The 14233-nt window shown below is 41.2% G+C and overlaps 2 protein-coding genes across 2 annotated transcripts; one reads left to right on the top strand and one right to left on the bottom strand.

Annotated features, from left to right (window-relative positions):
* Positions 1 to 9702: 9702 nt before the first annotated feature.
* LOC131973497 (calcium and integrin-binding protein 1-like) lies at positions 9703 to 11536 on the top strand. The gene is made up of 7 exons (XM_059335505.1): positions 9703 to 9861; positions 10261 to 10295; positions 10389 to 10488; positions 10655 to 10808; positions 10896 to 11014; positions 11125 to 11213; positions 11309 to 11536. Exons 1-7 carry the CDS (start codon positions 9811 to 9813, stop codon positions 11328 to 11330), a joined length of 570 nt encoding a protein of 189 aa, XP_059191488.1. The 5' UTR covers positions 9703 to 9810; the 3' UTR covers positions 11331 to 11536.
* LOC131973496 (RCC1 domain-containing protein 1-like) lies at positions 11306 to 13888 on the bottom strand. Its single transcript, XM_059335503.1, has 8 exons — positions 13559 to 13888; positions 13247 to 13453; positions 12997 to 13162; positions 12782 to 12903; positions 12592 to 12696; positions 12071 to 12241; positions 11957 to 11986; positions 11306 to 11842 (listed from the first exon to the last, which is right to left on the bottom strand). The coding sequence occupies exons 1-8, from the start codon at positions 13761 to 13763 to the stop codon at positions 11685 to 11687; spliced, it is 1164 nt and encodes a 387-aa protein (XP_059191486.1). The 5' UTR covers positions 13764 to 13888; the 3' UTR covers positions 11306 to 11684.
* Positions 13889 to 14233: the final 345 nt, after the last annotated feature.

Below are 14233 nucleotides of genomic sequence, written 5' to 3' on the forward strand. Positions count from 1 at the left end.
AAGTAGCCTGCCTTTGTGTTTGAAAAAGAAATACAACACAGAAAGATTGGAGGGCATTTAACAATTACTTTTTGAATGATGGTGTTTCCTTTTTGTGTTTTTTACAAAAGTGAAATGTTTCAAACTTGTGAGAGCTTTTAGAGCTAGATTAGAGTTTTAACTGTTTGGTAGAACAGATGGCAGTCTGGCCCGCCTTGCCTCTAGTTATTTTTAACACCATCAACAGTTTCTGTTACCAACACATCACTCCCACTAAGATGGCCTGCATGCTACTGTGCTTAAAACGCTAAAGTTAATTTTGCTTTTATTGAATATATGAAGCAATTTCCATTTTATTTAAACCACAAAACATAACTGTATTACAAAAAAGAGGAAATAAAGACAAACATTGCCCAGATTATTTAACATGGTCTTTCATGTAATTTCATTTCCTCTGACAGTTTTGTACAACTATCTTTTGTAGGCAGGAAATGAATCAGAAGATACAGCTCACACTCTAAATATAAATCTGACACCGGACACTAATGCAGATCTCACAGCAAAGGATTCCCAGCCACCCCTCACAGCCATTGTCCAAGGTATGTCATGCATTCATCTGTTCACCACGTAATGATCAGATTGTAAGATAGTGAATAACAATACTCTCCTTCAAATTTTGATTGAATCATGTTTCAATAAATAACAATTATCATTGTGTACAGAATAGAATAAGTGTCATAATTAAAGTAATTAACAGAATAATATAAGTTCAAACATCCACTTATTTAAAGTGGGCTTTTTTTTAAAGGGCTTTCATCCTCTCCTGTTATTAATGTGAGATATAGTTCTGAAAAGTCAGAAAAACAAATTAATTGGCATTTTAACATTTATTTATCACCAGATCATTGTATTTACCCAAATCTCAATGCATTTAACAAAGCAAGGACCATATAGATTTTGTATTACTCTGCACTGATCCCATCTATTGTTCTACTTATTTGCTGCTTTTTTTACCCCTTCACATCAGGTCAGCCTGCCACTTCTGCAGAAAATGGAGATCAAGACACTGAGGTCCAACCTGGCCCTGTAACAGATAAGGAAAATGCTGTTAAACCAAACCTCCAAATAACTTTTGGCACATTTACTGTCAAGAATGGTGAAGAACTGAAAGCAGAGATCCCAGTGGTTGGGCACCCAGCACCAAAGATTGAATGGAAAAAAGATGGTCAGGCAGTCAAAGAGACATCAAGGCTTGAGCTTTCAAGTACACCATCATTAACAGTTCTTCATATCAGACATGCTGCCAGGGAGCACTCTGGTCAATACTATATCACAGCAAGCAACAGTGCTGGAAAACATACAGGAGAAATCACTGTGGTTGTTCTTGAAAAGCCAGATTCACCCACAGGACCTGTGAGAATTGATGAGATCAGTTCAGATTATGTTGTCATCTCCTGGGAACCACCAGAATACACAGGTGGCTGTCAGCTAGACAACTACATAGTGGAGAAACGGGACACTCTAAGTACAGAATGGCAGACAGTGTCAGCAACGACAGTAAGAACCACAATCAAAGTCACCAAACTGAAGACAGGAAACGAATACCAATTCAGAGTGTTTGCAGAAAATAGGTACGGAAAGAGTACTGCAATCACCTCTCCTATTGTAGTTGCACAATATCCTTTTAGTGTGCCCTCCGCCCCAGGCACCCCCTTTGTGTCCACGGTGACAAAGTACAGCATGGTGGTTGAATGGGAGCCTCCAGCCAAAGATGGAGGCAGCCCCATCATCGGCTATCACCTTGAACGAAAAGAGAAGAACAGCATTTTATGGACCAAGCTGAACAAACTTGTTATACCTGATGCTCGCTTCAAAACAAGTGGACTGGAGGAAGGCATTCAGTATGAATTCAGAGTCTCTGCTGAGAATATTGCTGGACTAAGCCCATCTAGCAAGATATCTGAATGTTATGTGGCAAGAGACCCCTGTGATCCACCTGGTATACCTGAAGCTGTTGTCATCACTAGAGAGAACATCACACTTCAGTGGGCAAAACCCAAACATGATGGCGGAAGCACCATTACAGGCTACGTGGTTGAGAAGAGGGAGCTCCCAGATGGCAGGTGGATGAAGGCAAACTTCACCAGTGTTATTGAGAATGAGTTCACAGTCACAGGTCTGACAGGGGGCCAAAGTTATGAGTTCAGAGTAACTGCTAAGAATGCTGCTGGTGTTTGGAGCACACCTTCAAAAACAGTAACCATCGTTGCTCAAGATGTTATTGAAGGACCCACAGCGTCCATTGATCCTAAATTCAAGAGCACTACTGTTATACAGTCTGGTGAGACATTCACTATTGATGCTGATTACTTTGGCAAGCCCCTCCCTGTCGTAACCTGGCTGAAGGATGGAAAAGAAATTGACAAAACAACACCAAGAACAGAGGTCAAAAACACCCTCACTCATACAACTCTGACTGTCAGGGACTGTACACGAGTTGATGGCGGACACTACGTCTTGAGCCTCAGTAACATTGGTGGCACTACATCTATCCCAGTGAATGTGAAGGTGCTGGATAGACCTGGACCTCCAGATGGACTACTGAAGGTGAAAGTTGTCAGTGCAGAGAAGTGTAATCTTCACTGGAACCCCCCTTTAAATGATGGCGGTGCCTGTGTTTCCCACTACGTCATTGAAAAAAGGGAGACCAGCCGTGTTACATGGACAGGGGTCGATCCTCACGTTGAAGCTGTCAGTTACAAAGTGACAAAACTGACATGTGGTAAAGAGTATATTTTCAGAATTGCTGCAGTGAATAAATTTGGTGTTGGTGAATTTCTGGAATCAGACCCCTTCATTGCACAAAATCCTTTCACAACACCGAGTCCACCTTCTACCCCTACAGCCAGCGCTGTGACTGGTGACTCCATCGTGCTATCATGGGAAAGACCTCAGACTGACGGAGGCTCAGAGATTGATGGCTACATCCTGGAGAAACGTGACAAAGAGGGTGTCAGGTGGACTAAATGCAACAAGAGAAGACTAAACGACTTGCGTTTCCGATGCACAGGGCTCACAGAGGGACATCATTATCAGTTTAGAGTACTGGCAGAGAATGCTGCTGGTGTGGGTGCACCCAGTGAGCCAAGTGAGTACATCAAAGTATGTGATGCTATTTACCCACCTGGCCCCCCTACAAACCCCAAAGTGACAGACTTTTCCAGCAGCACTGTGTCGCTGACTTGGTCGAAGCCTATCTATGATGGTGGAGCAACAATCAGTGGATATATAGTTGAGATGAAAGAAGCAGCCGAAGATGAGTGGATCGCATGTACACCGAGCACAGGTGTAGAGGACACAAACTACACCATGAAAAGACTGAGACAAAATGTAGAGTACAGTTTTCGTATTCGTGCAATGAACGCTGCTGGAGTTGGAGAGTGTGTGGATCTACCTGTGTCTGTGGTTGCTGCCGAAAAACTGGAGGCACCTGAGATTGAGTTGGACGCTACCCTGAGGAAGATTGTCAGTGTTCGATCCTGTTCTGCATTACGACTCCTTGTCACCATCAGAGGAAGACCAGAGCCTGAGGTTAAATGGTTGAAGGAAGGCAGCACTATCAGTGAGCGTGCTCAAATTGAGGTAACAAGCTCCTACACAGAGTTATTGATTGAGAATGTCAATAGAAATGACACAGGCAAATATGTGTTGACTGCTGAGAACTGCTGTGGCTCTAAATCAGCATTCATCAATGTCAGAGTGCTGGACTCCCCCAGTGCGCCAACTAACTTAGAGGTAAAAGATATAAAGAGGGAGTCTGTGTCCATCTCCTGGGAAGCACCTCTCATTGACGGGGGAGCAAAGATTTCACACTATGTTGTAGAAAAGCGAGAGGAGGCCAGAAAGGCATTCGCAAGCGTCTGTAGCAACTGTGTGAGAAACTCATACAAGATCGACAATCTCCAGGAAGGGAGCTTCTATTATTTCCGTGTCCTGGCTGTGAATGAGTTTGGCACAGGACTGCCAGCAGTGACCACTGACGCTGTTAAAGTGTCTGAGGCTCCTCCGCCTCCTGGCAAAATCACACTCTGTGATGTTACTTGCAATAGTGCAAGACTCTCTTGGGAGAAGCCTGACCACGATGGAGGAAGCAAAATCACATCCTATATCGTAGAAATGCAGGCGAAGGGAGATGACACGTGGGCAATATGTTCAGAGAGTAGAACACTGGAAGCGACTATTAGCAGCCTGGCAAAGGGAAAGGAGTATTTCTTCAGAGTGAGTGCTGCGAATGAAAAGGGAAAAAGTGAACCAAAGTCCCTTTTGGCACCTGTTACAGTAAAAGATAATAGTGCTGTGCCAATTATTAGTCTGTTGTCCAACACATTCACTGTGAAGGCAGGAAACGATTTAAAGATTGATGTTCCATTCAAAGGTGTACCACCGCCAACAGTAGCCTGGAAGAAAGATGGCAACTTGCTGAAAGAAACAAGCAGGGTAAATGTGCACACATCTGACACATCGTCTCAGATCATCATCAAAGATGCAACCAGAATAGATGTTGGCATGTATGAGGTGACCCTGGCCAACTCAGCTGGAATCACATCTGCTGAAATCTTTGTTAATGTTTTTGAAAGACCTGGACCACCAAGTGACCTGAGTGTGGATGAAGTGAGTGCTGACTTTATGTCTTTGTCATGGCAGCCCCCGAATTATACTGGTGGATGTCAAATCAGTAATTATGTTGTTGAGAAGAGGGATACAGGCAGCACAATATGGCAGACTGTGTCAGCAACCATTGCCAGAACATCAATTAAGATTTCCCGTTTGACACAGGGCACTGAGTATCAGTTCCGTATTGCTGCAGAGAATCGCTATGGCAAAAGCCAATTTGTTGAGTCTGATTTTGTTGTTGCCCAGTATCCCTTTAAGACCCCCGGCCCACCAACGAATCTCCATGTTGTTACGGCCTCAAAGTCCGTCATGGTGGTTGCATGGAGCAAACCAGAGAGTGACGGTGGCAACCCTGTTATCGGTTATCATATTGAATGCAAAGATCAAAGCAGTATTTTGTGGACAAAGTTAAACAGAAGCCCACTGACTGAGTGTCAGTTCAAGGTAACAAGTGTTGACGAAGGTCTGATATATGAGTTCCGGGTCTCTGCTGAGAACATGGCTGGTGTTGGACCATGCAGTAAGGCATCTGAGCCTGTAGCAGCCAGAGACCAGTGTGATCCCCCACACAACCTCACAGTCACCAATATAACTAACAGCTCAGTTTTCCTCTCCTGGGACAGACCTGAATATGATGGTGGGGCTAAAATAACTGGGTACATTGTTGAGCGTAAAGAGCTGCCAGAAAGTTGCTGGCTTAAGTGTAACTTCACCAACTTACTGAACACCTCCTTGGAAGTGACTGACCTCACAGAAGGTGAACAGTATGATTTTCGTGTGATTGCAAAGAATGCAGCTGAGCTCTTCAGTGCGCCCTCTGAAACCACCGGACCTGTGACAGTACAGCACGATGTGGAGCCACCTAAAATTATCATGGAGGACAAATTTAGACAGGTGGTGGTTGTCAAAGCAGGAGACCTCCTAAGAATAGATGCTGACATCTCTGGCCGCCCCAACCCTTCAGTGTTTTGGTTGAAGAATGGTAGAAATATCGGCACCAAAGGAAGAGTTGAGATAACCGCAACAAAGATGCATACCTCTCTACTTATCAGAGAAAGTGTTAGGAAAGACTCTGGACAGTATACTCTGACCCTGCAGAGTACAGGTGGTACCACATCTAGGGCTGTCACCTGCAAGGTTCTGGACAGACCTGGCCCACCTGCTGGGCCTCTAGAAGTGTCTGGACTCTCAGCAGAGAAATGCACCTTGTCATGGGGGGCCCCTCATGAGACTGGTGGCGCTGAGATCATGTACTACATTGTTGAGAAGTGTGAAACCAGCCGTGTAGCCTGGACCCTTGTGTACGGTGACATGTTGGCAACTACCTGCAAAATAACCAAGCTACTCAGAGGAAATGAATACCTGTTTAGGGTGAGAGCAGTGAACAAATATGGGGAAGGTGAGACTTTGGAAAGTGAGCCTATCAAGGCCATGGATCCTTTTACTGTCCCATCTGCTCCGACTGATGTTGAGGTCACAAGTGCAACCAATGAGGTTATGACTATCTGCTGGAAGACACCTGCCTCTGATGGCGGGAGCCGCATCAGCGGTTACATCATTGAGAAGAGGGATAAGCAGGGTGTCCGTTGGGTTCGTATTAACAAGAAGCCGGTCTATGACCTACGAGTTAAAGCGTCTGGGCTGCACGAGGGATGTGAATATGAATTCAGAGTCTTTGCTGAGAATGCTGCTGGGCTAAGTGAACCCAGTCTACCATGCCCACTTACTCTGGCAGAGGATCCAAAGTTTCTCCCTTCCCCTCCTGCCAAACCCACCATAATCGATTCATCCAGGACCTCCATCACTCTGTCATGGAACAAGCCGCTGTTTGATGGTGGCGCAGCAGTAACAGGGTACAAAGTTGAATTCAGAAAATCAGAAGAAGAAGACTGGACGGTTGGTGTTCATAATACAGATAAAACGGAGTTAACAGTAACTGGACTCACATCAGGGACAGAATATGTTTTCATTGTCAGGTCCATAAACAAGATTGGTATCAGCGAGCCCAGTCCTGAAACAGACCCTGAAGTGGCCATGGAGAGAGAGGAGGAGCCCAGGTTTGATGTTAGCGCAGACATTAGGAAGACCCTGCTTGTTAAAGATGGAAGCCCCTTCACTTTGACTGTGCCTTTCACAGGCAAACCTGTTCCAAGTGTGACATGGGAGAAAGCAGATGTAGATCTAAGAGTCAGAGGATTAATCAACACCAGCAGCTCCGTCACCTCTATCACAGTGGAAGGAGCAACACGTGATGACTCTGGTAAATACAAAATCAAACTGCAAAATGTTGCTGGATCTGCCTCTTTGACGCTTAATGTGAGGGTTTTGGATTCACCTGGTCCGCCAGCTCATGTAGCAGTTAAAGATGTGACCAAGAACTCAGCCACTGTAACTTGGGACATGCCTGAGAATGAAGGAGGAGGCCCTGTGAAGCACTACATTGTAGATATTCGGGACATCAGCAGGAAAGGCTGGACAAGACTCACTGACAAATGCCGCAGACTGTCCTACAAGGTGGCTGACCTAGAGGAGGGAGGAATCTACTTCTTCAGAGTCACCGGTGAAAATGAGTATGGGACTGGTGTTCCAGCTGAGACCAAGGAGGGAACGAAAATGACAGGTACAATCTGTGAAGACTAAACACACAGAATTCTTTGTAGGGATAAAAACATAATTAACTAATTATTTTGATATTATTAGAGCCTAGGATGTAAAAGATTTCAGAGAAAAAATAGATGGTTTATTCAGCATGTCTTCTTTCACTTTTTGCACATTAGGCTATAATCTGCACTTAGAATAGGCCTACTTGATTTCATCCTGTTTATTTTATATTTTTCAGATACAACAGACTGGGAGACAAATCAAGGAGCTTAGCCTGTCTCCATCCCAGGGTTGAAGGAACCATCTCCTGATCTTCCTGTCAAAGCTTGTCTTTTTCTCACCTTCATCCAGTGTAGTTATTGAATGCTGTGAAATGATGCAATTGTGTAGATAATTTTTTTTTTTAAATAATAGTAAGTCTCATTAATAGTAGATTTGATTTATACAAGGAAAATGCAAAAAATTTCCTATTTTGTTTATGATTTAAAAAAAATGCTGTTGGTTGCAAATCTATAATAAAATGCAGATGTTTGGAACAGTTATTGCAGTTTTACTCTTGATTTATTTATGGGAAATTGTATACTATTTACAATGGATGGCACAAAGACATTCAAGAAAATTAAAAAAAAAAAGATAATAATTTTGAATAAAAAAAATTGAAGACTGGAACTTCACTTTAATATTTAGATAGTAAGTTGTGGAGGCATGCGAACAAAAGTATTCTTCAAGAATTCAAGGTAATACGGGGTGAGGCTACAAATCATTAAGATAAGATAAGACATTCCTTTATTAGTCCCACAATGGTGAATTTTCAGTATTACAGCAGCAAAAGTGTATAGCATCAGTAAAACAACATTAAAAGTTAACAAGCAGGATTAACAGAATCAGAAATCAGAATTGGAAATAATTTATTGATCCCTGGGGGGAAAATGGCTTTGCTACAATTGTTGCTGTATAAGAATAGAATATAAAGTAATTATGTAAATAAAATAAAGGTATAAAAAAAACTACACTAAATATACAACAATATACAGGTGCATCTCAATCATTTAGAATATCATAGAAAATTGTATTTATGTCAGTAATTCGATTCATTTCATGTCTTAATTTATTTAATTTCTTCTAATTATAATAATTATGGCTTATATTTAATGAAGACCTAAAATCCAGTGTCTCAAAAATTTTAATATGACAAAAGACCAATTTTAAAAGCATGTTTAATATGGAGATGTTGGCCTCTGAAAAGTATGTCCATCTATATGACTCAATACTTGGTTGGGGCTATTTGACTTGAACTACTGGAAATGGACTTTTCCATCATATTCTAATGTAGGCCTATTGAGATGCACCTGTAAATACAAATGCAAGTCTTAAGTAAATAAAGATATGTACAAATAGAAATATAAAAAATAGAATACATTTGAAGTAAATAGAGATATATACACACTATAATAAAACGGAAATATGGAAATATGATGTTAACAATTAGAACAATATATAAAATATAGACAGACTCTTTCTTATTTCTTTAAAGGATGTGGTGGTGGCACTTTTGGTGAATAGGATTTAACCACACAGGTGATTATTTTAACAGTGTGATGAAATGACTATATCATTTTTTGTCAAAATTGTTTGGGTTTTTTGCCTAAATCATCTCCTCATGACGCCGGCCACCTATGGTAAAATCGCCTACATCCTCAGTTGATCAGATCATGTGATTTTACCCCTTTAAGATAATGGCCTATGTCAAGTGTGTGACTTAAGCGGATTTATTATGCCTAAGTCAAAATAAAATGTGACTTAGGCAATTCTTTGAACATGCCTTTGTGACTTAAGCAAGATATGGTAACACTTTATTTTGAAGGTGTCTACATAGGAGTGACATGAGCGTGTCATGGGATGTGTCATGAACATTAATGACACTTTGAAGTAACATTAATGGTCATGATACTTGCCATGTCATGTTTCTGACAGGCTTGTGTGACTCTAATGTAGACACCTTCAAAATAAAGTGTTACCATAACCTGCTTAAGTCACAAAGGCATTCAAAAAAGTCATTTATTTCTCTTAAGTAACATAATTTACACACAGTGTTATTACTATGCCAATAGCCATCCTTTGTTACATCCCTTTTGAGTGAAATGATCAATAAATGTCATATGTTACACTTTTGGTGAAGTTTTTTGTGTTTCCTGCAAAACTTGTAAAAATGAGTTAGGCGATTATTTTAACAGGGTGACGATTTGTTGCATGTCATTCCTCCTACCCCTCTCCCACTGTTTCCTTCCTTTCTTTTTTACATCTGAACTGTGTCAAGATAAAAGTTTTACTAAAACAGTATCCCTGGTTAGCCTCTCCTGTTGTCAGCCTTTTGTCACGATAGTTGCTGTTTGCTCGTACGTCACTATAGAAACCGTCACGTCGTAGCTGAATACGGGCAGCGAGAAACCGGAAGTAAGCGATGTAAAGTGTTAAACGTAGTTGTTGTCGAGTAGTTAGTTCGGTGGGTAACTCTTTACCACAACAAAAGTTCATTTTCAAGTCGAGATTCTCAAAATGGGCACGTCGGCGAGTCAACTTGGGAAGGATTTGCTCTCAGAATATCAAGTAAGTGCCCAAAACAACGTCTGTAAAGGAAACTATTAGCCGTATCGTCATGGGGGTGAATGTGGACTGAGAAGCTAAAGTTGAGAAGAGTTGTTTTTACGCCCCGTAATAACCAAAGATAACGTAACGTAGCAATCCTAGTCTAATATTTTAAGGCAAAGGTAAACTGTTAGAGCCTTGTCATCAGAGGTACAGTATGTTTTTACTCACTAAAGTAGTAGATTTCCTACATCGTTAAACTTAAAATAACGACACTGTCTGTTGTTGCTAATATCTCTTGTTGGACCATGGCTGTAATTATAGGAAGTCCGGCTAAAATGCATTCCAGTTAGGTAAAAAACAACAACTACTGTTTCAGGTAAATGTATAACTTATAATAATGTTCACATTTACTTTTAGGAGCTGACATTCTTGACAAAACAAGAAATTCTTCTGTAAGTGATCAGCCACAAAACAACAAAAACATTTTAATCAGTTTAGTTCTTATTGCAATGATTTAATTTCATATAGCCTTTTTTTGTTTTCAGTGCTCACAAGAGATTCACTGAACTGCTCACAAAAGATGAGAAAGACCATCATAATACCAGAGTACCTATGGAGAGGATTCTCACTCTGCCAGAGCTCAAGGTGAAAACCTTTTCGATATTAAAGCAAATAAAATGTGGTGTTATGTGGACTGCTTTGTGGTCGTTCTCATAGCATGCCTAAGATTGTCCTGTGCTTTGTATGTTATGGAGGAAGTGCTTCAAGTACTGATAAAGTATACTGACCCTTGTACTTGTTCCTGTCACAGTCCAACCCTTTCAGGAAAAGAATCTGTCATGTATTCTCAACATCTGAACAGAAAGATGGAAGCCTCACATTTGAGGACTTTCTGGATCTCTTGAGTGCCTTCAGTGACTCCGCTACTCTGGAAATCAAATCCCATTATGCATTCCGTATATTTGGTAAATATGTTGATACAAACTTTAGCTGGTCATTAATGATAAACGTAAGGCTGTCAATCCAAATAATAAGCATATTGATACTTCCAGACTTTGATGATGATGGAACTCTTGATTGTGGTGATCTGGAGAAGCTGGTTAACTGCCTGACTGGTGAGACAACTGACACAAGACTAACGACTGAAGAAATGAGACAGCTCATCAACAATGTGAGTTCACTGAGGATTGTCTTTGACGATGCAGGGAGGCACACTAGATGGTTAAAACAGCCTGTGGTTGCAGGGTGATTTAAGACTTGTTTCTTTTGTATATTCTTCAGATTCTTGAAGAGTCAGACATCGACAAGGATGGAACCGTGAACCTCTCAGAGTTTCAGCATGTCATTTCAAGGTCGCCAGATTTTGTCAGGTGACTAAAAATGGAATTATCTCCATAATACAACCAAATACAACACAGTTTTGTTCCCTCTTAACAGCTTTTGTTATATTTTTATTTCTCCACAGCTCTTTCAAGATTGTCCTGTGAAGACCTCTAGAAAGTTGTGGAACTGCATCAAATCTTAAACTCTCATATGGTGTTTAATTTTTAATAGAACACTTTTAGATATTTGCCTTAAATTATAATTAACTGTGGATTTTACTGCCTTAACTCTTTTATGCAATGTCTGTGAAATATAAAACCTGTAATTTTTTTATTTCCATAAAGAAAATTAAAATTATTTTCAAAAACTACCTTTTTACTACAATTCTTTTTTAAAAATACAGACAAGTGAGAATAATTTATTACAAAATGTATTTAATTGAAAATCTTGTATTTGTTGTTACAATTTACACTTCCTGGTATGTTGTCCAAAGTCCAGTGTCCACATCCATAGTATTTTTAAGAGCAAGCTACTTCCTCGTTGACAACAGCAACAAAAGTGTTCCATGCCCCGCACACAACATCAACCACATGCAGTTGCTGCTCCCTGAAGAACTCTACACACTGGGGCTCATCTGAACTGATGAAAGTCTGGTGTCCAAGTTGGCCGTAGTCACCTGAAATGGCATATACTTAAATTGCTACCAAGAACATGCTACAAAGATTAAACACAGTTGCAACAGTTCAAAAAATTTGTTCAGGTATCAGTTAAGCTTCATATTCACACTTACCCCAGCCCCATGTGTAAAGGTCACCTGTGGCTGCAAGTAGAAAATATATGATGATAATGGAATGGATTTCCAAAGAAAATCAATCTAAATTCACTGTTAAGTTCAGTTTCTCACTTGTAACTGCAGCTGTGTGGCGGCTGCCACAGCTGACCGTCTTGATTTCACATGATGGAGTTATATCCATTAGAGCTGGGAACGCCTGGATCGATATGAATACGTCTTCATGTTTCTCTCCTTCCAGTGGCTTATCTGTGGGAGATGTGCTAGCATCTTGGCATGGTGCTCCTGTTCAGTACAGAACAGTTAATGTTCCAGCACTTACTCTTTACAGTTAATGCATGTCAACAATATTAAGCATTTAAATTAAGCTATGTAGTTTAGTTGTGAATATGCATTTTGAGATAGTAACTGCAGCTCATTCAGTACAACGGAGATTGATGTTTATGGTGCTCAAAGTGTTTTATAGATGCTGTGGAAATGCTCATGTTAATACAGTTTTGTAACTATCATACATTTCACAAAAAAACAGTGCAGTTGATTGCGGTGTATTGGGGTGAGGTGCACCTCAGTTAACTATGCAAAAGTATTTGGATTGATAGATAGCACTGTGGGTAAAATAAACATGAGTCCCTTGCCTGTGTGTTGGCTACTTTGTTGCTGCAGTGCTTTCCTCAATCCTCCTGATGGAAGTCCAAGCTGGCCACTTTCATTCCAGCCCCACACATAAAGGTCTCCCCCATCTGAAGAAAATGTCATTTCAAGTCAGTTTTTTCTCAAATTGCAGGCTTAACGGTTTTCACTGTTAGCATCTGGTACTACACTCACCACTTATACAAACAGAGTGCCAGCCTCCTGTAGCTATACAGCTCATGGGCATCCCCCAGAGTGCCTCCACTACCCTGGGCGCCTCCTCAGAGGTGAGGTCGCCGTGCCCCAACTGACCATGGCTGCCAAATAAACACAGGCAAACACAAAAGATCAGGATGATTGTATTATTGCTCAGATTGCCATAAAGTTAGATGTGTGAGAATCAGGTCTACCTGCCCAGTCCCCAGGTGTACACAGCTCCGGAGGCACTGAGAAGGATGGCATGCTCTGCACTCAGTGCCAGACTCTTGGCCATCAGCTGTGGTGATAATGAGCGGTAGAGGGGTGGTTTCATGGCTATGTAACCCCCAGGGACCAATGGGAGCTTCACGGGGGGACCTGTAAGGCAGCAACAAGTTTACCGTTTAGCCAGTTATCCCACTATACTTTAAGCAGCTGTCAAAGCAGATGAGGATAGATCACCAAAGCTCTCCGAGTGCGTTTCTATTTCCATGATCCATGATGGAGTCTTTTCTTGCTTCTGCAGATCCCAGGACTCAAGTCTGTCTGAGAAAGCGAGGGTCAAGTATGTTTCGCTGATGATGGCATCTTTACAGCCACGGCTCTGTTTCACAGGAGCACCAGAGGACTCACTGGAGTCAAAGCCTGCGAGAAACACACAGCTGTCACCTAACAAACAGAAAGCAAAGTGAATACACGAGTTAATATCTATACAGGCGCCTTATACAAGTGATAGATGTACATCCTGGGGTGTTTTATTGCTGATACACTTACCATGCAAATGCAAAGATGCTGTTCGACTCCAACTTGCTCTGATTTGATAATCCCTCTTCAAGTCACTTCTCTCCACCTGACTAGTAAACTCTGTCGGTCTACTCACTTTGACTTCCTGTGCAGCGTCGCTACACTCTCCTTTACTTGATTTCTCGTGGACATAAATCTGTCCAAATGCATTAAAGCCGAATCCGAACCAACGCATTGGAAACTAGCAGTTTACGCTGATGAGCCGGGCAGCGCAGTTATCCGCAAAGTTTAAACGCGTGTATATGGCACCGGGATGTACTGCGCATGCGCAAGATTGTCGCAGAATGTTATGACAGTGAAGACGGGTGAACTCAACAGAGACGGTACAATTAGGATACAGACGGTTTATTTTTTTGCCCATGTTTTCATTCATAAACAGAAAATGACAAACCATACAATTAAAACATTGGAAATGTAGTGGAGTGATGATAATAAACATAAAAAACAAAAAACACACAAGCAAGTGAATTAATTGGTTCTGTGTTGTTGAGGGCAAGATTTTATAAAAACAATTAACAGAAAATGTCTGCAATCCACACTAAATATGGTAGTGTAAATAATTGGAAAATAAAGACAATGTATTTAGGGTGATAATAATGTCACTAATAAAAACATCAGCAAATATATAGGAATGGCAATCTTTAG

This window comes from Centropristis striata, chromosome 6 (assembly GCF_030273125.1).
Source record: "Centropristis striata isolate RG_2023a ecotype Rhode Island chromosome 6, C.striata_1.0, whole genome shotgun sequence".
Lineage (NCBI taxonomy): Eukaryota > Metazoa > Chordata > Actinopteri > Perciformes > Serranidae > Centropristis > Centropristis striata.

Coding starts and splice junctions, on each gene's coding strand:
- LOC131973497 (XM_059335505.1), top strand. CDS start 9,811: ATGGGCACGTCGGCGAGTCAACTTGGGAAGGATTTGCTCTCAGAATAT. Junction 10,809..10,895: donor TTATGCATTCCGTATATTTG/GTAAATATGTTG, acceptor TGATACTTCCAG/ACTTTGATGATGATGGAACT. Junction 11,214..11,308: donor AGGTCGCCAGATTTTGTCAG/GTGACTAAAAAT, acceptor ATTTCTCCACAG/CTCTTTCAAGATTGTCCTGT.
- LOC131973496 (XM_059335503.1), bottom strand. CDS start 13,763: ATGCGTTGGTTCGGATTCGGCTTTAATGCATTTGGACAGATTTATGTC. Junction 13,163..13,246: donor AACGCACTCGGAGAGCTTTG/GTGATCTATCCT, acceptor GCTGCCTTACAG/GTCCCCCCGTGAAGCTCCCA. Junction 12,904..12,996: donor TACACCTGGGGACTGGGCAG/GTAGACCTGATT, acceptor TTTATTTGGCAG/CCATGGTCAGTTGGGGCACG.